The sequence below is a fragment of the Chaetodon trifascialis genome, chromosome 24, assembly GCF_039877785.1.
Source record: "Chaetodon trifascialis isolate fChaTrf1 chromosome 24, fChaTrf1.hap1, whole genome shotgun sequence".
Taxonomy (NCBI): Eukaryota; Metazoa; Chordata; class Actinopteri; order Chaetodontiformes; family Chaetodontidae; genus Chaetodon; species Chaetodon trifascialis.
Window position 1 is genome coordinate 5,173,165 of NC_092079.1, and position 22,259 is coordinate 5,195,423.

Here is a 22,259-nt window from a genome sequence, read left to right on the forward strand (position 1 = left end):
GAAAAACCTGATGTTTTGCTATTGTCACAGTGTTAATGCAGTGTGTTTTGTAACATAGCAGTCTGTGTGTGGATTTCATGGTCCTTGTGTTCAAATCAATCTGTTGGTGTGCTCAAAACAGTAGCTCTGAGAGGGCTCCCTCAGGCCATATTTTACTAGTTTTTGTAACAACTTTGGCAGACCTTCTGAGAGGGGCGTATGCAGGAATCAACAGCAGTGAGAGATGATGTGACAGACCCAGATGTGGCAGGGGCACTGTAAAGGTGACTGTAAAGAATGTGGCTGTTACGCCAATCTGCGTGCACATAAATACAGAGGCCTCCTTTGGGGCTCCTGGCAGCTTTGAAAGCATTAATAGCCTTTTCCACGATATTCTAATTTGAACTGTTTAACTCTATAAAGGCCCCCCATTTTTCATTTCAGATTTACCGATCGAGACGGCCGGCGCTCCGGAAATAACTGCAGCCACAGCCTGAGCCGGACCACTCTACACAGCAGGTCAGTAAAATGCATCCACTGACATGCAAAACATGGCAGAAATAGATCCACACATTAAGCAACACCATATTTCACAAAGGCATTGGACATCTGGAGTCTACAACAAAAAGTGGTGAAGAAAGATTTTCTTAAATCAACATAAAATTCACACAGGAGGCACACAAGAAAATACACAAATAGTCTGTTGTGCTGTTTCTCGCATTAAAGCTTTAATCTAGCAATATTGCACTGTACGTTCACGTAATTCATCACAGCGATGTTTGTTATATAAATATGCAATATTCCAATCATCTATCCAATTAATATCCACGGTGAGTGAGCATATCCCTGTCTGAAATCATGTGTCTGAATAGAGCAAATGGAGCGATGGTGAGCTCCAGTCTGCAGGTAAATTGAAGGTAAATTGATTAAACGCTCACCTTTACCTATTGGGTTTCAGCAATAAGTCATTCATGTCTTGCTCTGGGAGGTTAAAGGTCAGTTTCTTTTGTCTTTGTGTGTTAGGTTTCTCTCCTGGGCAGCGGCGGTGTTCTCCAAGGTTTCTTACATCAACGCGCTCATCCGAGTCTGTAGAAAGGGTGACACGTTCAGGTTCCAACAGCGAGGACTTCCCGATGCAATGGCGACTTTTGTGTGTGGAAAGCAACGGCCCTAGTGAGGCAGAGTCTGGTGGGAGGGTGGAAAGGGTGATATTTGTAGGTGATATTTTGCTAGCTAGCTGCTACTTTGCCTCAACCGCAGGCAAAGCAGGTAGTGCGCGTGCCTCACAGCAAGAAGGTTTCCGGTTCGATCCCCGGGCGGGGCCTTTCTGCGCCAAGTTTGCATGTTCTTTCCGTGCATGCGTTGGTTCTCTCCAGGCAGTCCGGTTTCCTCCCACAGACCAAACACATGCTCATTGGGTGAATTGGTGACTGTAATATTGCCCCTAGGTGTGAGTGTGAGTGTGAATGTGAATGGTTGTTTGTCTTGTGTGTTGACCTGCGATCAACCGGTGACCAGTCCAAGGTGTACCCCGCCTCTCGCCCGTTGACAGCTGGGATAGGCTCCAGCCCCCCCGCAACCCCGAAAGGGATAGGCGGTCTAGAAAATGGATGGATGGATGGATGGATGGATGGATGGATGGATGGATGGATGGATGGATGGATGGATGATGGGAGAGGCTCATTGAATTATTTCCTACCAGCTCAGTCAACTTGTAGCTTGAAACTTCAGTGTCACTCACAAAGATAGGAAATTTGTGATTCTGGATGTATTTTTATTCGTGTTTCACTGATGATTTATTGTCACATCTACATGTTTACGATGGAACAGCAAAGATTTGAACACATGCTGAGAAGAGACTCAACATTTTAAAATAAATGTTCTTTTTCTTCTTGTTCTTCAGACTGAGTGGCTGTAACCTCTCAGAGAGAAGCTGTGAAGCTCTGTCATTGGTCATCAGATCCCAGTCCTCCAGTCTGAGAGAGCTGGACCTGAGTAACAACAACCTGCAGGATTCAGGAGTGAAGCTTCTTTCTGCTGGACTGGAGAGTCCACACTGCACTGGAAACTCTCTGGTCAGGTCAAGTTACTGTTTGCTGTAAAAGCGTTGACATCTTTCTTTAACCTCAGACGTCCACACATTTGACACAGACATTCATCGATTGGCAGATTTTTTTCTCTCAATGTACTTTTTATTAATGAAGTCTGGCTGAGATGGAAATCCTCGTTTATGTTTTGTTGTCATGTGACTTTGATTAGTGGACGTCACTTTGTTCCTGATTCAGTCATGATTAATTAGCACAAAGGTGTCGCCGAGGACCTCAGGAATCGAAGTGTCTAGCGTGAAGTCGTTGACCTGAAATACAGAAACTGTGGAGAATTATTATGTGTTGTAAATCCTCCCATGTGATGCTGGTCAGCCTATCAGATCTCTGCATTTTGAGAGCAATGGTTTGACAGACACAGCAGGACCCTCAGATGATCTTCCATGTGTGTCGTGTGTTTTCAGGCTGTCAGGCTGTCTGATCACAGAGGAAGGCTGTGCTTCTCTGGCCTCAGCTCTGACCTCCAACCCCTCCCATCTGAGAGAGCTGGACCTGAGCTACAATCATCCAGGAGACTCAGGAGTGAAGCTGCTGTCGGCTGGACTGGAGGATCCTCGCTGCAGACTGGACACTCTCAGGTATGAAGAGGCTGCTGCAGCCACAGTCAGTCAGTGTTTAAGTGGAGGAAGAGCTGGAAACATGTTGTCTGTCTTTTTGGTTGACAGTGGACGTGAGTGAGACACGAACAGTCACACACGTAGGAAACCTTTGTCCTTTGATCACAACATAAACACCGGTTGAACATGAAAAGGACATATTTGTGTCGGAGGCCTCGAGGAGAACATCTCCAGGAACAAACGTGATGATGACCTGTTGGTCATCATTAATGCAGTTTGGACAGATCTCTGCATGGTCAAAGAACTGTCTGTCAGTGTGACAAATGTCCTTTTTGTCATCAAAGACATAAAAACAAGCTTCCAATAAGTCCAAAGCAGTTGTATTTAGTTCAAACTGCTGGAACCTGACAACCACAGGACAGAGCAGGACTTTTGAGACGCTTCATTCAAGTGTTTTTCTCAAAATGTTGGACTGTTCCTTCATCAGTGGACAACAATTGGACTGAACATGGTCTTCACAGCAAACATGGCTTGTAAATATTTCCATGTGCAGACATCAGGTGGCTCTTCTTGTTCTGGTGAACTTCAGAAAGTTTGACATGAAAAGATTTCCACACAGCAGAGTCATAATGACTGTCTCAGATATTGAATTTATTGACAGTTTTCACACTTGTAACGAACACATGAAGCACGGTCACATGTGGGACATGACGAGGACAACCGCGTCCAATAATAAATGATTAAAGCTCTGTTGGTTTGTTGAGTGAAGACAACGTCAGACTGATTATTAATTATCACAGGTGGGAGAGCAAGAGAGCGATCAGTGAGTGAAGCAGCTCAGAATAGAAGTCAGCAACAGATTGAAATGAGGAAATGAGCTGATGAAGGCAGATTTAATGATAAGAGAGAATCAGTGTCACTGTCAGTGTCTGAGCAGAGCTGAAGAGGGAGAAGCAGGCCAGATCAACATGTTGTGTTTGTGTGTATGAGAGTAATGTAACGTCCATGTTTGCATGCTGAAAGAGGAGGTGATGCTCTGACCTTCCTCCTCCTTTCAGGGTGGAGCCTGCTGGAGTGCGATGGTTGAGACCAGGTCTGAGGAAGTGTAAGTGTGTCTTTCATTTGACTGATGACAACAAAGCAGAGCACACTCAGCCATCTTCATCTCGTCTTCTCTGATGTCATCATCAATCAGCAGATGATCGATCAATAACTGCAGCTGTTTTCTTCTTCTCTCCATCAGATTCCCGTGAACTCAAACTGGACACAAACACAGTGAACAGAAGCATCAAACTGTCTGACAACAACAGGACGATGACACATGTGAAGGAGCGTCAGTCATATCGTGATCATCCAGACAGGTTTGACTACTGGCCTCAGCTGCTGTGTTCAACTGGTCTGACTGGGAGGTCGAGCGGAGAGGAGAAGTTTATGTATCAGTGAGTTACAGAAGAATCAGAAGGAAAGGAGACAGGACAGAGTGTTTGTTTGGAATGAATGATCAGTCCTGGAGTCTTTCCTGCTCTGATGGTCGCTACTCTGTCCGTCACAATAAGAGAATAATGTCCTCCTCCTCCTCCTCCTTCTCGTCCTCCTCCTCTGTCTCTCACAGAGTAGGAGTGTTTGTGGACTGTCCTGCTGGCACTCTGTCCTTCTACAGAGTCTCCTCTGACTCACTGATCCACCTCCACACCTTCAACACCACATTCACTGAACCTCTTTATCCTGGCTTTGGGTTCTGGTCCAGGTTCAGTTCTGCTTCCTCAGTGTCTCTGTGTCCTCTGTAGGAGGGACAGTCTCCTCCTGTTAGACAAACACTGGTGAACAGATCTGTTGAGTCTGTGCAGTTTCTCAGTCACATCAGTCTTTCAGGTTATTGGAATAAATTGATCAATGAATTTGTTGAAAAGGATTGAAAAGATTTCTCATTTACTTTGTAAACTTCTTCCACTTCCTGTCCTTTAAAGATGGACGCTGTGATCATTCAAGTGTGGAAACACTGTTAACTTGAACCTTCAGCTGTGTGTTGATTTCAATTGTGGATCTTGTTCCAGTCAAAGCTGAATGTTGCCATGAGTGTTTTATGGTCTTTCTTCAGGTCAGGACTGCTGACCGGACTCAGCTGAAAGATCAGGAGAAACGTTTCTGGATGCTGACGTCCATAAAGAAACGGTTTTTCCAGTTTGGTGTCGAAGAACTCAGCGGGTCTTCACAGAGCCATGACTGGAACCACATCTGACACCTTTGGGATTAACCGGAGCGCCGACTGTGAGCCAGACCCGATCGCCGACATCAGCGTTGGACCTCAGTGATTCTCTGGTGTGCGTTTGGGATCAAACAGCAGCTTCGATATCTGCTGCAAAGGCTGAGCGCAGAAGACTGGACGTTGATGTGGCAGCACGGTCATGAACACAGTGTCACAATCACATTAATCACACATTGAGTGAAAGTTCAACCGTCCACATACTTTTGGCCACAGTGTCACAAAAAGCCAAACCGCAGACTGAGATGAAGCTGCTCTCTTTAGTTCAGTGAAAGTGTTTTGTCCTATCAGGTTTTGAGTCGCCGACACCTTCACGAAACTGTGTAGATTGTCGTGTGCATCATCCCACTGATGAAGAGGAGGGAGCCCACGAGACCATGAGGAATCAAAGTGAGTCGGATGAACGAAACCACCACAGATCCAGATTTCACACCGAAGACACGACGAACTGTTAACGTTGAGAGGAAACACAAGAACAAACGCTGCTTTTCCTGCAAAGTCTCTGCTTAATATTCAAAAACATCCTCTAAAATTCAACCTTCTCTCAATGTTTTCCACCAAATATTTCAAATTTTCACCATTTTACTGCGGTGTCGTACTGAGTCTGTGTGTTTCTGTGTGCATTTCTGTGTGTTGTGTATTGTGGTGTGACTGTCCTCCAAACATTTAAAATATGTCACTTTTTCTTCTTAAATTATGACTTTTTGTACATTTTATCTTCTAAATTGTGTGATTTTATTGTCAAATGTTGTGTTTCTTCCTCTGTGTGTTTTAAAGGTTGTGTGTTGCTGTGTGTCGGTATGTGTTGTTTTTTGTGCTTCAGTGTGTTGTTGTTGCTGTTGTCGTGAGGATGTTCATCATGTGATCAGCTGATTCTCTCACTTTAAACTCAGACGTTCCATCATCACTTTCAGCCTCCTGAACACACGGTGAGTCTATTCCTCTTTAATCACGTTCATGAAATCAGATGAACTTTTGTAAACGTTACTGTAAACAGATGGTTTATAATTCTGCACTTATAAACTGATGGTTTATAATTCTGCACTGTTGGTGCTGAATTATTGAACCAAGCTGCATTTAAATCATCAAGTTGGCCCGTTTGGTCTTTATTTAAAGTTTCTGTTCAATAGTTTGATCTGAAAAATGTCATATTTCATCATAAAACTGCAAAACTTTCGATGAGTCAACTGAACTTTTATTAACAGAAACGCCTGTAGGATCCATTAAGACTTCTGTAGGAACCATTAGTAGGGACCAGTTAAAGTCCTGTAGATTTGTGTAGGAGATAATAGGATACCATTAGAATAACAAACCGAACCATTAGGAAAACATAAGTAGCCATTAGATTCCATTAGAAACCAATAGAATATGACTTTTTTCAGCAGAGGTTTCATGTCCATCAGCCTGTCTAGTGGGAACGGCGTGGGTGTTCTCTCCTCCAGTCAAATTGTGCAATTGTACACTTTCAAATAAAGTTCACCTCGATGAACACAATGTGAGTCGGAGTCATATTTGAAGTTATACAAAAGCGGAAGAAGAGTTCATTAGTACATTTCTGCTAGCTGATAAACGCTATGCTAATACTGCTCTAATGGCATTAGTGCTAATTAAAGAGCAGAATTCAGAGTGAAGAGGATCCGGTGGCATGGTGGGAAGAGCTGCGAGTGAGGAGCGGCAGATGATGAAGAGTCCAGTTTGAATCCTGCCCGTTGCTGGTGATCGTCGTCCCCCGCAGGAGCGGAGAGACAAAGGCAAGGAGTTATGCTACCAAAGACCACCACCGGCTAAAATGTTATTAAAAACACTGATAACAACAAGCAGAATCTGAATGATGATGATAATAACAATAATAATCAAAACGACAATAAAAATAAAATGATATATGACAAAATTTAAACACTTGTGTATAATAAGGATAAAAAAAAACAAAAACAAAAACCGGGGGGCGTGGTCGACGGTCGACGCAAACGGTTCAGTTTGAGCGGAAAATGGCGCGTGTCCCGGTGGCTCTGCCAGAACCTGTTTTCTAACGAATTGTGGAGAAAAACAACAGAAGGAAAACAACAGAAAGACGTGGAGAAGTTCGTCGTGATCATGAGGTCAGTCGGTGGCTCAACGGCCACACACACGCACACAGCGTCCGTTGCTTGCTAGCTTAAATAGCATCTATGCTAACGTCCATGCAGCGCAGTAGCTCATTAGCGAACTTGTAAGAAGTGTTCGCGGCGAATAAACAAACGACACATCGGTCAAATTCAGCCAAACGATACGGGGAGAAAGTTATAGTTTATTGAGAGGAGGAAAACATGGCTTTTCTAATGTTTTTGTTTAGTTTTCCAACCATTGTTGTCAGCGGTAATCAACGCCACCTGTCAACCAGCCAACAGGTCGCTAGCGTCAGGAGGGAAGAAGTGGCACCTTCCGTTAAACACGGTGTTCACACGAAGTTAGAAATAGTTTAAGAAAGTTTTTAATGTGGGAAAGGTACGCGCAGTTTACTGGTTGTCGCGTGTGTGCTGCTCCTGGTTGCCTCTCCGTGTGTTTGTAAACTGTGCGCGTGGTCGGCACAATGTTGTCACTTCCGGAAATGCGGTCGTGATTGAATATCATTTCACTGAGCGAGTCAAAGTATTGCTGTTTTGTTTAAATGAACCCATGTTTGGTTTGTAGTTTCACTCATGAGGTGTTCGTCAGGTGCGATAATCAGAATGATTTTGGACCGTAGTGTCCCTCTGAGTCATTTTGGACATTGTTGATTTGTCTCCATGTTGTGTACAGTCTGTTAGCTACAGTGAGTGCTGAGGCGTCAGATGCACAGGCGTTTCAGCCGTGTTTGGTGGTGATGAACGAACAGGGACCTGACTGGATTATTCTATGGTTAAACTGGATCAGCAGCTCCTGAAGCTGGTTGAACTTCCTGAGCCGGAACAGGAAGTCCAACCTCTGTCCTTTTTGTTGATGGAGCTGATTATTCATCCATGTCAGTTACATCTTTAAAGCATTATCTGGTGTCGTGCAGACTTTAAACAGTCCGTAACCTCTAAATCTTTCTTTAAGCATTAGTTGTGGTGGCTCGAATAGTTTATTTCAACAGAAAATGTTGTATTATTTCTAATCTCCCCATTGGTTTTTTACTAGGGCAGGGCAATGTGACTGTTTTTACTCTATGATGGTAGAAATGTGTCCACCTGTACAGATGTAGCAGCACCGTTTCCATGGGAGAAGGATCATTATGGATGAGTTGTTGTCATCGTCCTGCATGCTCTACTTGGGCGCTGCTGAGGAGTGTTGTGTCTGTGTGAAAGGGTGATTGTAAACATTTAGCAGACACGATTCTGTTGACATTGTCCAGAGTTGATATGAGAAAATGGTCTTTACTATATTTGGGCCGGGCAGCACAGGGGAGACTCCAGCTGCCTCTTTAGAGAGTGACAGTCGGCGGATGCACCTCCGCTCTCATTTGGAGCCTTTGCATCAACTCCCAGATGAAAATCCGTGTCCCAGCGTCCCAGCGTCCCAGCCAAGCTGCTCTGCACCATTGTTGTTGCCACGAGGGAGGACTGTTCAGAGGTCTCGGAAGTGTGTGATTTTTGAAGGCCGGTGTCCAAATGAAGAAGGAAAAACTTCAAAAAGACAACCCACTCCTGTCTGGTCCTGTTGCTCAGGCCGAAGGAGGACAGCTCAGGACTCATTTTTCCATGTAATCTCGGACCAAAGCAGGACTCAACGGAGTGATTTCTGAGCAGATTTTACTGCGATTGACAGACAACAAACTAAAGTGTCGAGGTCATCACAAAGAGACTTTCGGAAGGTCCCCGCTGGATTTGTGCCGAAGTCTCATATTATCCTCAGCTTTCAGTGTCCACATGTGGACATGTCAGTGCTGTTTAGGGACAGACTGGACAAATGTCCTTTAATACTAATCTAGCTCAAACCGTCACAGAAAAAAACATGCATTGCAGGTGTCAGTGCAGGACTTTTACTTGTTATGAAGTATATTTATATATTATGTACTTTTATTTCCTCCACTCCTGATTTCAGTCAGTAAATCCCATCAGCCCCTGCCTGAGGACTCGTCCAGTTACTCAGATTTCTACCACTTATTTGATGATCAGAGACTATATTTCATGTAATTTAATGTGTAGGTGTGTTTTTGTACTCGCGGCAGGTAATTATTTGCTCTGCGTCCCTGAAGTGCTAGCAACGTCTTTGCACGATGTTGGTGTCCAGCCAGACCAAGTGAGTGTGACTTCCACCAATCGGCAGCCGTTGCCACGTGGCCTCGATTCATTGACCAATCACATTCGTCCCGTAGAGTTTGCCTGGTGGCCGCGCCGCTCGAGACGGCAGAGAAAACGGAGTAGGAAAAACAGGAGAGAAGACAGATCAAAAATGGTGTTTGAGCGGTGGCTTTGTTTCTTTAACACAGAGGAAAAGTTCATTAGGAAACCAGAAAGACGCTGGAGACGTTTCTGGAGAGCAAGCGGTGATTAACGGACCTGTGGCTGAAGGTGAAGCTAACGAGCTCACTAATGATGCTAGCTAGCAGCGTTAGCTTTAGCGTCTCCTTTATTGATATATAAATAAATATAAATCAGTTGCAACATAGCAGTGATGACCAGATTAATGCATCAATGAATATAATCCATGCACTGTGTATTATTCCAATGGCTGGTTCTGCATCATGAGTAGTTTTGCTTTTGGTATTTTAAGTATATTTAGATTCTTATAGTCCAGACAAATTTTGAATGCAGTACTTTTACATGTAAACTCATACATGAAGTAAGACAATAAAAGCTTGAAAACAGGATTTAAAAGCCAGATTAAGTGATACTGTATTGGCTGAAAGACAGCTGCTGTCCACCAGCTCCAAGGCTACTTATGGAGCTCGATGATGTTTCCTTTTATTTAGATGCTCATGTGCAGCACTGACATCATTTCTTCACGTGTGCTTAGGCTTCCACATAATAAGTGACTAAAGTCACGAGCATTTACCACAACAGAACATCCAAAGGCTTTGACATGAACACAAATTATGTGAGAAATATGTGATAATGTCTGTTTTTGTGACTGTTCACCTGGAAGACGTGATTCTTTGTTGGTTTAAATGAAATGATTAACACAGAAAAATGTGAAGATGTAATCCAAAACAAATAAATGTTTTGTAGGTGAGGAAACCAGCCTGAGCGGACTCCCTCCTGCACCTCCTCCACTCTGACGACCATCAGCTCATCACAGGTAGATCAAGTCTGACGCCTGCGCTCATGTTCTAAGAAGTAATAAGTCATAAAACAACGAGCGATACTTCCCTATGATAATCAGGGGAAAAAGTAATCCTCACGTGTGTGGCATTGTTTTCTGTCAGAATAATATATTTCATATATTTAATATTTAATCATTAATTAAGTCAGCAGGTCTATGTGTTTGGTCACCTTTTGTCACTGTGAATCTGCTCCAGTCCAGCAGGTGGCAGTAATGAGGCGTGTGTGGACAGCACAGAGCTGATTGGAACACCTGTGCAAACTGTGGAGCTTCAGTGGAGGTAAGACGGATAATTAGGAGTGTGTCAGCTTTTTAGAAAAGATAAAACCTGTTTCTGTGGGTTAATGTCACGTTTTGGACCAAATACGAGTCAGTCAGAGCGTTACTGACGTGTGGACCGTGAGACCTGGTGGCGAGTCACCTGAATCACGTTAGTTTGGTGTGTCGATTGTACCTGCCGTGCTGTCGTGGAAGATGTCAAGAGTAGAAGATACGTTTAAGTCAAGTAGTCGAAAATCATTTCCAGGCCACAAATACTGTGTTTAAGGACAATTAAGAGGTAATAGTACTTTGAGTATTTCTCATTTTACACTTTGTACTCCACACATTCAGCTGACATTCAGTGTTTAATGTCCAAAATCATATAATGATACAAAATCTAATCAACAAATGCATTTCTGCTGAATATTATGGAGGAAAAACACATATTTATGTGGAGGTGAATTCACAGTTCATTCAGCAGCTTCATTTCTTTGACCGTGCTCGTCCACACGCTGCCACCCTGCGGTCAGCCGGCGGAAGTGCAGCAGAAATGTGTCCAACCAAGATGGCGGATCAGCTCCAGAGCTTCTTCTGTGTCTTTCATTAGCAGCTCTGTGGGTCAATAAGATGTGGAAACTCAAAGAAAGAACTTAAAGAAAGTGGAATCAGAGAATTGTGAATTAAAGAATGAGTCAAACCGATAAATCAGTAATCAGTAATTTATTGGTTTGTTAAATTTCATCATTTTTGAGATGAAAACTTTTTCTTTCTTTGATTTCTTCTGTCTGAGAGCAGAGCAGCAGCACAGTTTGATCAAAAGCAACAGAAATGTCTTAAATCAAAGAAAATGTTTTTAGTGTCGAGAGCAGCGGGAAGACTTTTTGTGGACAACCTGCGGTGTCCTCTTATGTCTCTCACTCCTCTGTCCCTCCTGTCCTCAGTACGCCGCGGAGTCTCAGGTCCGACCCCGAGGACAGCGTGCTGCCGTCTCCCAGGCCGGGACCAGATCCAGACTTGACGTGTGGTGTGTGTCCAGGGAGAAGAGACTCTGAGACCTGAGGATGTCCTGGAGGTGATGGAGGAGGAGGGCGAGTCCATCACCGTGGTGATCAGTGGAGTCAGCTGTTCAACGTGGCCACCCGGCCGTCCAGAGGAAGGTACGCGTATGAGTCGCAAAGGCAGAAGTGTGTGACATGTTTCCTGTGAAGTTTTCTCATTTAGAGGCAGGAAGTAGCTTTAGAAAATAGTGTTTTAGTAGAATTAATTATTTAATTTACACCGAGTCATGTTTTTAAAGTCACAGTGACAGAAAAGGAGGAAAAAGCCTGTTTTTTTTATTTTGAATTTTTCTTTATTTTTTTGCTAGTTTTACTGTTTTTCACTGTATTTTTCATCAGTCGGAGCGTCTCAGCATGTGGAGCGTCCTGACAGCAAACGCAGCGTTTTGTCTTCGCCTTTTTTTTTTCTCCTCATTTTTGTCTGACTGGCACTTCAGCCCACAGGCTCCAGTCACAGGACAGTGGTTCAGATGTCCTCATGTCCCGATGTGAGCGTCAGGGTTCAGAGGTCTCGGCCGCTCTCACTGATACGGCCACAGAAACGAGTCGATTCATTTTGAGCTTTTGTTCTTCATAAACTTCATTGAACGCAGCATTAAGAGTGTGGCAGTAAACACACACACACACAGACACACACAGACACACACACACACACACACACACACACACACACACACACAGCTGGACCGTTGCCTAGCGTGGATCCTGTGCACACAGAAGGCGGCAGCGGCGTCCCTCGGCCAGCCGAGCCTCAGCACTGTCTCCCTCTGCGTGCGACCAAGTGACGCTGTGGATGAAACGAGGTTGTTCACCTGATCTGGAGACACATTGGTGCTCGGGGGCCGGGCGGGGGGGGGGGGGGTGTGAAAATAAAATGAAATAGTTAAGTTTTCAAAGTGCCTGCCTTTAATGTGTCAGCAGTGACTGAGTGTGAGCTCACAGAAAACACTGATGTACTGGAGGATGACATGCTAATGCTAACAGATGTTGGAATGAATGACCGCCAGGCGCTGTGTTGAATAAAGTTTGTCCTCATGAGATGTACTGTCAGCGTCCTGTTGTCCGCATTCAGCCCCTCAGACAGCTCCAGCTCTTTGTCTTGTGCCTGTTAGCAATTAGCTCATCCTCCTTTGGTGAAGCAGTCAGTTTACTGAGCTAGCACGAGCTAATTAGCTATCAGCACTTTGAGTGTGTGTTTTAGCATCTTCCTGCAGTAAAAATGTGTGAATAAAAAATGCAAAGCAAACATTCAGCTGTGTGTTTTTATCTCTCTTTGGTGTTTTTTCATTGAGGTTTTAAAATGTCTATTCAGCGTTGTGTGTCCAGCGTGAGCAGCGTTTGTCCACATCATCACTTCACAGCTGACCGAATGTCACTTCCTGTTCTGTGCAGGACGGCGAGGTGGACGGCGAGGAGCTCCAGAGGAGTCTGACCCAGTCTGGTTTCACCGGCAGCTCGTAAGTTCACGTCCCTCCACAAAGAGGACGATTGTCTCCTGACTCACAGCTGTCAGGAGTTAATGTCCAGACGATTATGAGCGAGTCAGGTGAAATAAAGGTTCAGGCTGCCGCTGTCGTCCTCTGTGGCACATTGAGTCCATGAACCAGTTATCTGCATGTATTAAATGTTCTGTTAGTGAAGCGGTTATCGATGCCTTATTTATCATAAGTGATAAATGTACACACACACAGAGTCATGGATGAAAGTATTGGCACCCCTCTGGAAGTGTTGGTTTTCCAGCTAAAGTCATACACTTTTGGAGTTTTTTGGATTAAAAAAAACCAAACCAGGATCATTTCAATAACACAACTAAAACAACGACTGGTTTCCCCAAATTCAACACTTAATACCACCAAAATGCTGTGGGGTGTGAAAATGTTGGCACCCCAACATTACTCACAACGAGTATCTTTTGTCTTGCTAAAAGCACATTTCTTATTGTTAGACTCTTGTGTTCAGGTTATGGACAGTCACACTTCAGCTCTGGTAGCTTTCCTGACAAATATCAGTCCGTTGCTAAAGGACAAAGGGCTCCAGTGGACTAACATTGCTATTATTGCAATGATTCTGGTTTGGCTATTCTATCAAAAACCTCCAAAAGTGTGTGATTTTTGCTAGAAAAACTTCCAGAGGGGTGCCAATACTTTCATCCATGACTCTCTCTCTCTCTCTCTCTTTCTCTAGTCAAACCTCTGTTATTCCAGTGAATATATGGGGATGCTGAGACACACTGCTCTGGAGCAGCTGGAGGTTAATTGCCTCACTCACGGTCTCCTTAATTGTTGTTATTTAGGGAACAGAGGGTCTTAATCATTCACTTTACACACCGATATGTTCCAGCCTCCCGCTGGGCCCAGCAGAGCCCAAATTAAGTCTTTCTATTGGTCATAACTGGAAACATGACGGTTGCATCCTCAAGCTTCTTGGCATCTTAAAGGGACTCGTTGTTTGTCTTTTCACTGATGTGTGAAGTCAGTGATCCAGCTGTTTGTTTAGATGCTTTTCCCTCTTCAGGTTACAACATGGCAGTGTCCCACCGGTTCGGTCACCACATGCGCTCGTTAAGGGACTGTGTGGAAATGATTAGGGGGAGTGGGACAGCAGGAGGGTTATGTGTGGGTGGAGGGCAGTTTTGGAGGCCTCAGAGCTCACGTCACACACGAACATTAGCCGATGAGCTCCGGAGAGAATCAGCTGAGGCCGACGGCAGCGCCATGACTTGTTTATAATAGTCACAAATAGGATGAAGTAGAATCACAGAGGGGCGACATGACCAACCTTGATTGTTTCCTCTCTTCTTTGTCTTTTTCCTGCCTCCCTCTTCTCTGTCCATCACTGTTTCTGTGTCAGAGTGGCTGCCTTACATTTACCACCAACACGTGTTTGCGCTGCAGGGACGTTGTGGTCATCCTCAGCATGTTTACCAATAAACAGAGATGATGAGATGAAGCACGACCACACCGGCAAGGTGAGGAGCACACCTGCGTCTCAACGTTTCCATCGACTCAGAGGCTTAAAGGCTCTGGATGAGCTGAATTTAGTGGTTTAACTTGACAAAATGTGACTTGATGTGATCAAGTTGGAAAAGTGTCATGGCTTTAAGTATTGTTGAATGATTTGTGGGCAGCTTTTATTTTAGGGCTCATAGTGTCACATTTTCCTGCCACAGAATGCAGAACGTAGAATATTAAAGCATAGTAAGGAGTCAAAGCTGGGATCGAGTTTAGGAAATGACAGAATTTCCTGTTGGGAGGAAGAAAACGGAACATATGAAAAGCTAACTTGAACAGAACAAATCCAGAAATGCTGGAAATGCCTGTGGAAATAGATCTCAGTGTTTTGTTCACATCATGTCATGTGTTTTAGTCCTGTGAGGTTAGCAGAGTCCACTCATGACTGCAAAGACACAGATAATCAGAAAAAAGACATGGAGCTTTATTTATTTATTTTTTTAAACATTTTATTTATGAATGAAAATATTAAAATGATTTTAAGGCACAAAATGGTCCCAAAAATACTGATATTCAGGATAGAGGCCAGCACCTGACCGGCCAACGCAGCCACAGCGCCACAGGCTTTAGGCACGGCTGCCATTTTGACTGAGGGCGGCAGCAGCACCAGCACACAGTCCTGTTTGAATGGATGAAGACCCTCGTCATGACGGCGCATCCCTCACACCCTTCCCTTGTCTCCTTCTCTCCCCGATGTTTCCTTTCAACCTAGGTCACCTTCAGTGAATTCAGTCTCTTCCTCGCTCCGTCTGTCCTCTGCGCCTCCTCACGTCTTCCGTCACCCCAGCTAATGTCAGTCACCTCGGGGATCACCTGTCTCTTTGCCACAGCACTCACCTGGTAGGAGACACATCACACACACACATACACATTAAATAGTATTGAGAGCAGTCACGAAGGCCTTTTCTTTCCCAGCCGAGTTGAAGCTCATGTCTGTTTTCATATCTGGCCGATACACGATCGATTTCAGACAGAAGCTGTCGTTTCTGGACAGCGACTTTTGATTCGTGGCAGCTGAAGTCAAAGGTCACAGGTCACATTTCATCAGCTGTAGATGGCTTCCACAGATGTAACGACGTGGGCGTAAGATGACTTAAATGCTGGAGGAGAGTACGAGAGAGAAGACGCATGTGTTACTATGCGCTCAGGACACAGGAAGCTAATGTTAACCTAAAGTCATTAGCATCCAGTAGAGATGTCCACTCGGTGAGGAAACACTAAACTGTGGATGTCACGCTCATTAATGTCAGCCCACAGAATGATGGAGGTGGAGAAGTGAATGTGCGGAAAGAGCGGGGTCACAGTAGGTCAGATGAGGCCTTAGCTGTGGGAACTTTTCTAAGCGGTTAGTTTGGATGTGTCTGTGTGTAAAAAGGTGCAGCGGGTGGAGAGTAGAATATTTTCTGACCGCGGTGTCTCGACGAGCAACAGAGAGGGGTAACCTCACGGTGTCAACAAGCTCTCTGGCCGCGGAAACCTAACGGTGACAACGGAAGCGGCGCTCGTCGACCGGACCAGTTGCTCGGGTGAAGTCCATACAAACTGGTCGGCCGCGAGTCGGAAAATGGGGACATCTAACAAGCGCGGCGGAACGCAGCCGACATGCTGGAGATCAGCTTCAAAAGCAGAATGATGAGCACCTGGTACCTGTTCACTGCTCAGATTTAGTTTGTGCTTTCACATGGTGTCAGTGGTTCAAAGGAAACCAACAGTGTGAGATGAGTGTGGATCAAAGGAAAGGATTTAGGATTATATTTCAAATGAGTGATGAAATGGAACAAAGTGATTTTACTGAAGCGCAGCAGTAGGAAATGTGGCGTCCTTGTGCTTGACTGGTGTCTTTTCAAGGCATCTCTACTAAAGTCCATTTCAGAGATCAATACTTTGACTTTGCATCGACCACCGGACAGCGTGAGCTCCTTTCCAAAAGACAATGTTTGCACATCAATCCTGCAGAGACTTTCTGAAATGTGATGTTTCTCAGCTAACCAATGGACAAAGTCCTAACAATCATTTCATGTCCAATAGTTTGTCCAGCAGTCACAGGGACATGTTTCTGCATGGATTACTTGAAGTCCATTTTACAGATTCTGCTTTCATAACTAACCAATGCAGGACTTGTATTTGTATGGTGTGGTATTATTACTTTTACTGAAGTAAATGATGTGAATATGTTGTCCTCCACTCTGTGTGTGTGTGTGTGTGTGTGTGTGTGTGTGTGTGTGTATTGCAGGTTTGACCACAGCGGGCCTTTGTGAGAGGAACACAGCAGACTGTCAAACAGGTGTTAAGGTGTGGGACCGATAGTCCACAGTTAATGTGAAAGATAACTGTTTGTGCAGGTTAGATGTGTAGGCCTTAGCTGTGGTACCTTTCTAAATGGTTAGTTTGGATGTGTCTGTAAAGAGTTGCAGCGGGTGGCGAGTAGACTATTTTCTGACAGCGGTGTCTCGACGAGCAACAGAGAGGGGTAACCTCACGGTGTCAACAAGCTCTCTGGCCGCGGAAACCTAACGGTGACAACGCAAGCGGCGCTCGTCGACCGGACCAGTTGCTCGGGTGAACTCCATACAAACTGGTCGGCCACGAGTCGGAAAATAGGAATGCCTAACAAGTGCAGTGGAATGGGCCGGAGATCAGGTTGGAAACCAGAAACAGAACAGAGCAGACTGTCAAACAGGTGTTAAGGTGTTGGACCTTTTCTAAGCGGTTAGTTTGGATGTGTTTGTCTGTAAAGAGTTGCAGCGGGTGGGGAGTAGAACATTTTCTGACAGCGGTGTCTCGACGAGCAACAGAGAGGGGTAACCTCACGGTGTCAACAAGCTCTCTGGCCGCGGAAACCTAACGGTGACAACGGAAGCGGCGTTCGTCAGTTGGACCAGTTGCTCGGGTGAACTCCATACAAACTGGTTGGCCACGAGTCAGAAAATAGGGATGTTTAACAAGCGTGGTGGAACGTAGCAAACAGGCTGAAGATAAGTTTCTAAAGCAGAAAGAGATGAGATTAGATAGAAGTTTATTGTGTTTGTCAGTGCAACACAGAGATAACAAAGGCAAACAAGAGGCAGGTCTCTGTGCTCATCGATGGAGAAGAGGAAACGGTGTCTTCAAGAAGAGACAAAGAGGCGGAGGACGTGGGCGAGGAAGAGGCGGAGCTGGCGGACGAGGAAGGGGACGTGGCCCCCCACGTGGTGATGGGGACGGCTGTTACATCTGTGGTAAGTGAGGGCGTTGGGCAGGAGGCTGCACAGACAACATGAGAGAGGACAGTGAAGAGTTGAGTTTAGGACATGTTGAATGTTAAACAGGACATGAGAGCAGAAGTACTGTTTCCGTGAGACACTGGAGGCGGAGCTCCGTCCTCCATCCTGACGACAGAGCAGACATAGCTCAACATTTTCATGTCAACTGTGTGCAATCAGAAAATGGTGAAGTCTGTGAAGAAAACGTGTCACTGAAAACATGAATAATTGATCCAGAAGCAAACAAACAGGTTCAAGCTAAAGTGGTTTTGTCCCACGTCTGCCCAGTCTACCCTCTGGGAGGAGCCTTACTGGGAGAAGTAGATGTAGGACATGAGCATGCGACGGTGGGCTAAGCGCACGGAGCACAACTCCATGTCGCAATGTATTGTTTCCCAGCCTTTTGGAGCCACAGCACATATTTTACATTAGAAAAATCACAAGGCACACTAGCAAACCAAAAAGTCACAAAAAATAAATTGATTGAAATATAATGACAATGTAGTCTCAATTTACTCAGTGTACTGACTCAGTGTGAAACCTTGGCCTGTTTATTTGAACACAAGCTGATATTCTTGCAGGAATTGAAGAAAGACATGCGGGAATTTTTCACCCGATTGGATATTTAAGGGCAATGGCAAGCTTTTACACGGCACCGACCGGTTTCACATAAAGCATTAATTAGCTGGACTGGCACGGAAATGAATAAAAACAAATTATTCAAAATACAACTCATTATTACCCTGAATGTAGTTGTAATTAGTGGGAGCCCTGCGCTTGTTCCTCTTCAACAAGAAGGCTTCATTGCCTCATTTGTGAGCCTGTGGCCACATATTACGCAGAGCCAGCTCGGTGCCTGAGAATCACCTAAAGCTTAAACCTGTATTAGAAGTAGGACGGCTGATATTGTCTCTTCAATGTAGCTTTCTTCTTCTTCTGTGTCATCATTTGGGCTTTTCCCCTTCTGAAGAAGCTCTCCAAAGATGGTTTTTTTTACTCATTTTTGCTAGCTCGCGGGCTTATTTTTTACTACCGAATCATGTGAGTGAGACAAGCGGTTTGACGTGTACAGAGGCACAGGTGGATGCACCTGATTTTCCCAAAAAAAAAAAAAAAAAAAAAAACTTGTTTCAGACTCTGATGATCATTCAAAAATTTTTCTAAAGTGATTTTTAATTAGTGACCGGAATATCGTATACCCCGGGAAAATGTTGGGAAGGTTTGACGGTATCAAAATTTGGATACCACTCAACTGTAGTGGGAACTTTTCTAAATGGTTAGTTAAAAAGCAGAAACAGGACAGAGCAGACTGATAGTCCACAGTCTGTGTGAGAAGACTACAGTACAAGTACCAGTACACTCTGAGTCAATGAGTGGGTGTGCAGGTTAGATCTGAAGGCCTTAGTTGTTTTCTAAATGGTTAGTTTGGTTGTGTTTGTGTGTAAAAAGGTGCAGCGGGTGGCTTGTAGAATATTTTCTGACAGCGCGGTGTCTCGGCGAGCAACAGAGAGGGGTAACCTCACGGTGTCAACAAGCTCTCTGGCTGCGGAAACCTAACGGTGACAACGGAAGCGGCGCTCGTCGAACGGACCAGTTGCTCGGGTGAACTCCATATAAACTGGTCGGCCACGAGTCGGAAAATGGGGATGTTTAAGTAGCGTGGCGGAACGTAGCTGGCACGCTGAAGATCAGTTTCTAAAGTAGAAACAGAACAGAGCAGACAGTAAAACAAATGTCACGGTGTGGGATCAATAGTCCGCAGTGTATATGAGAAGAATACAGGAGTCAATGAGTGGGCGTGCAGGTTAGATGTGTAGGCCTTAGCTGTGGGAACTTTTCTAAATGGTTAGTTTGGATGTGTTTGTAAAGAGTTGCAGCGGGTGGCTCGTAGAATATTTTCTGACAGCGCGGTGTCTCGGCGAGCAACAGAGAGGGGTAACCTCACGGTGTCAACAAACTCTCTGGCCGCGGAAACCTAACGGTGACAACGGAAGCGGCGCTCGTCGAACGGACCAGTTGCTCGGGTGAAGTCCATACAAACTGGTCGGCCACGAGTTGGAAAATGGGGATGTCTAACTAGCGCGGCGGAACGTAGCCGGCACGCTGAAGATCAGTTTCTAAAGTGGAAACAGAACAGAGCAGACAGTAAAACAAGTGTTAAGGTGTGGGACCGATAGTCCACAGTTAATGTGAAACATAAGTGTTTGTGAAGGTTAGATGTGTAGGCCTTAGCTGTGGTAAGTTTTCTACATGGTTAGTTTGGATGTGTTTGTCTGTAAAGAGTTGCAGCGGGTGGCTTGTAGAACATTTTCTGACAGCGCGGTGTCTCGGCGAGCAACAGAGAGGGGTAACCTCACGGTGTCAACAAGCTCTCTGGCCGCGGAAACCTAACGGTGACAACGGAAGCGGCGCTCGTCGAACGGACCAGTTGCTCGGGTGAACTCCATATAAACTGGTCGGCCGCGAGTCGGAAAATGGGGATGTTTAAGTAGCGTGGCGGAACGTAGCTGGCACGCTGAAGATCAGTTTCTAAAGTAGAAACAGAACAGAGCAGACAGTAAAACAAATGTCACGGTGTGGGATCAATAGTCCGCAGTGTATATGAGAAGAATACAGGAGTCAATGAGTGGGCGTGCAGGTTAGATGTGTAGGCCTTAGCTGTGGGAACTTTTCTAAATGGTTAGTTTGGATGTGTTTGTAAAGAGTTGCAGCGGGTGGCTCGTAGAATATTTTCTGACAGCGCGGTGTCTCGGCGAGCAACAGAGAGGGGTAACCTCACGGTGTCAACAAACTCTCTGGCCGCGGAAACCTAACGGTGACAACGGAAGCGGCGCTCGTCGAACGGACCAGTTGCTCGGGTGAACTCCATACAAACTGGTCGGCCACGAGTCGGAAAATGGAGATGCCTACCGAGTGCGGTGGGACGTAGCAAGCACGCTGAAGATCAGTTTGAAAAGTAGAAATAGAACAGAGCAGACAGTAAAACAAATGTCACGGTGTGGGACTGATAGTCTGCAGTGTATATGAGAAGAATACAGGAGACAATGAGTGGGCGTGCAGGTTAGATGTGTAGGCCTTAGCTGTGGTAAGTTTTCTACATGGGTAGTTTGGATGTGTTTGTAAGGAGTTGCAGCGGGTGGCTTGTAGAACATTTTCTGACAGCGCGGTGTCTCGATGAGCAACAGAGAGGGGTAACCTCACGGTGTCAACAAACTCTTTGGCCGCGGAAACCTAATGGTGACAACGGTAGCGGCGCTCGTCGACCGGACCAGTTGCTCGGGTGAAGTCCATACAAACTGGTTGGCCAACAGTCAGATAATGGGGATTTGTAACTAGCATAATGGAACCTAGCAAACATGCTGAAGATCAGTTTAAGAAGTAGGAATAGAACAGAGCAGACAGTAAAACCGGTGTTACGGTGTAGGACCTTTTTTAAATGGTTAGTTTGGATGTGTTTGTAAAGAGTTGCAGCGGGTGGCGAGTAGAATATTTTCTGACAGCAGTGTCTCGACGAGCAACAGAGAGGGGTAACCTCACGGTGTCAACAAGCTCTCTGGCCGCGGAAACCTAACGGTGACAACGCAAGCGGTGCTCGTCGACCGGACCAGTTGCTCGGGTGAAGTCCATACAAACTGGTCGGCTACGAGTTGGAAAATGGGGATGCCTAATGAGTGCGATGGAATGTAGCAAGCACGCTGATGATCAGTTTTTAAACCAGAAAGCGGTGAGATTAGATTGTAGTTTCGGAAGAGATTTACTGGGAAAAGTAGATGTAGGAGCATTAGCATGTGACGGTGGGCTACGTGCATAGTGTATGACTCCATGTGCTAATACACACATCAGGTGTAGGGTTAATGAAAGGAGGAGAAGCAGTGTGCATAACACTGAAATTATCCTTCAAGCCACATCAAAGACAATATTCATTAAAAGGTGAAGCTGAAGCAGGGACAGAAGCTATGAATGATCTGATGAAGTCATCTCTGAACGGCCCGACTCTGCTCGTAACTCCACTACTCCTCGTTTAGAATGCGGTGCCCTCTACTACCACGGATCACGTGACCCTGATACGTTTGTATGTATTTTGCAGGTGGCGGACTCTTGGCCGACGATGGCCGGGATGGCAGAGATGGACCGATCAGAGTGGAGGAACATCAAGCTCCAGAGGAGGTAAGGAAGATTTGTTTGTGTTTGCTGCAGTGTATTTTGGCAGCCCTTTTGAGGAGCAACAGGACATGAAGGGAAAGACTTCCATCATTTGCTCACATTTGCTGTAGTTGTTTAAGGAGGAAGAGATGCAGCAAAGCGTTCCACAAGATTCTGTCCCCAATGTCCTGAAATGTGTCTGTGGGCTCACACAGTAAACCACGACACGCTTTTCACAAATTGACCTCTGTCAGTGTGAACTTGTGATAAGTTGTCTTTGTGGCATTTCCAAAGAAAATTGGCTTCTCAGAGTTTAGCAAATGAACAATTGGGTGTTTCCAAGCATCTTGTCGAAACAGAGTAGTGCACACTGTGGGC

The 22,259-nt window shown here is 45.2% G+C and overlaps 1 protein-coding gene across 1 annotated transcript; it reads left to right on the forward strand.

Annotated features, from left to right (window-relative positions):
- The first annotated feature begins 1,684 nt into the window (after nt 1–1,684).
- On the forward strand, nt 1,685–6,391 carry LOC139327984 (ribonuclease inhibitor-like). Its single transcript, XM_070958071.1, has 5 exons — nt 1,685–2,054; nt 2,489–2,662; nt 3,700–3,746; nt 3,885–4,002; nt 4,740–6,391. The coding sequence occupies exons 1-4, from the start codon at nt 1,857–1,859 to the stop codon at nt 3,892–3,894; spliced, it is 429 nt and encodes a 142-aa protein (XP_070814172.1). The 5' UTR covers nt 1,685–1,856; the 3' UTR covers nt 3,895–4,002; nt 4,740–6,391.
- The last annotated feature ends 15,868 nt before the right edge of the window (nt 6,392–22,259 follow it).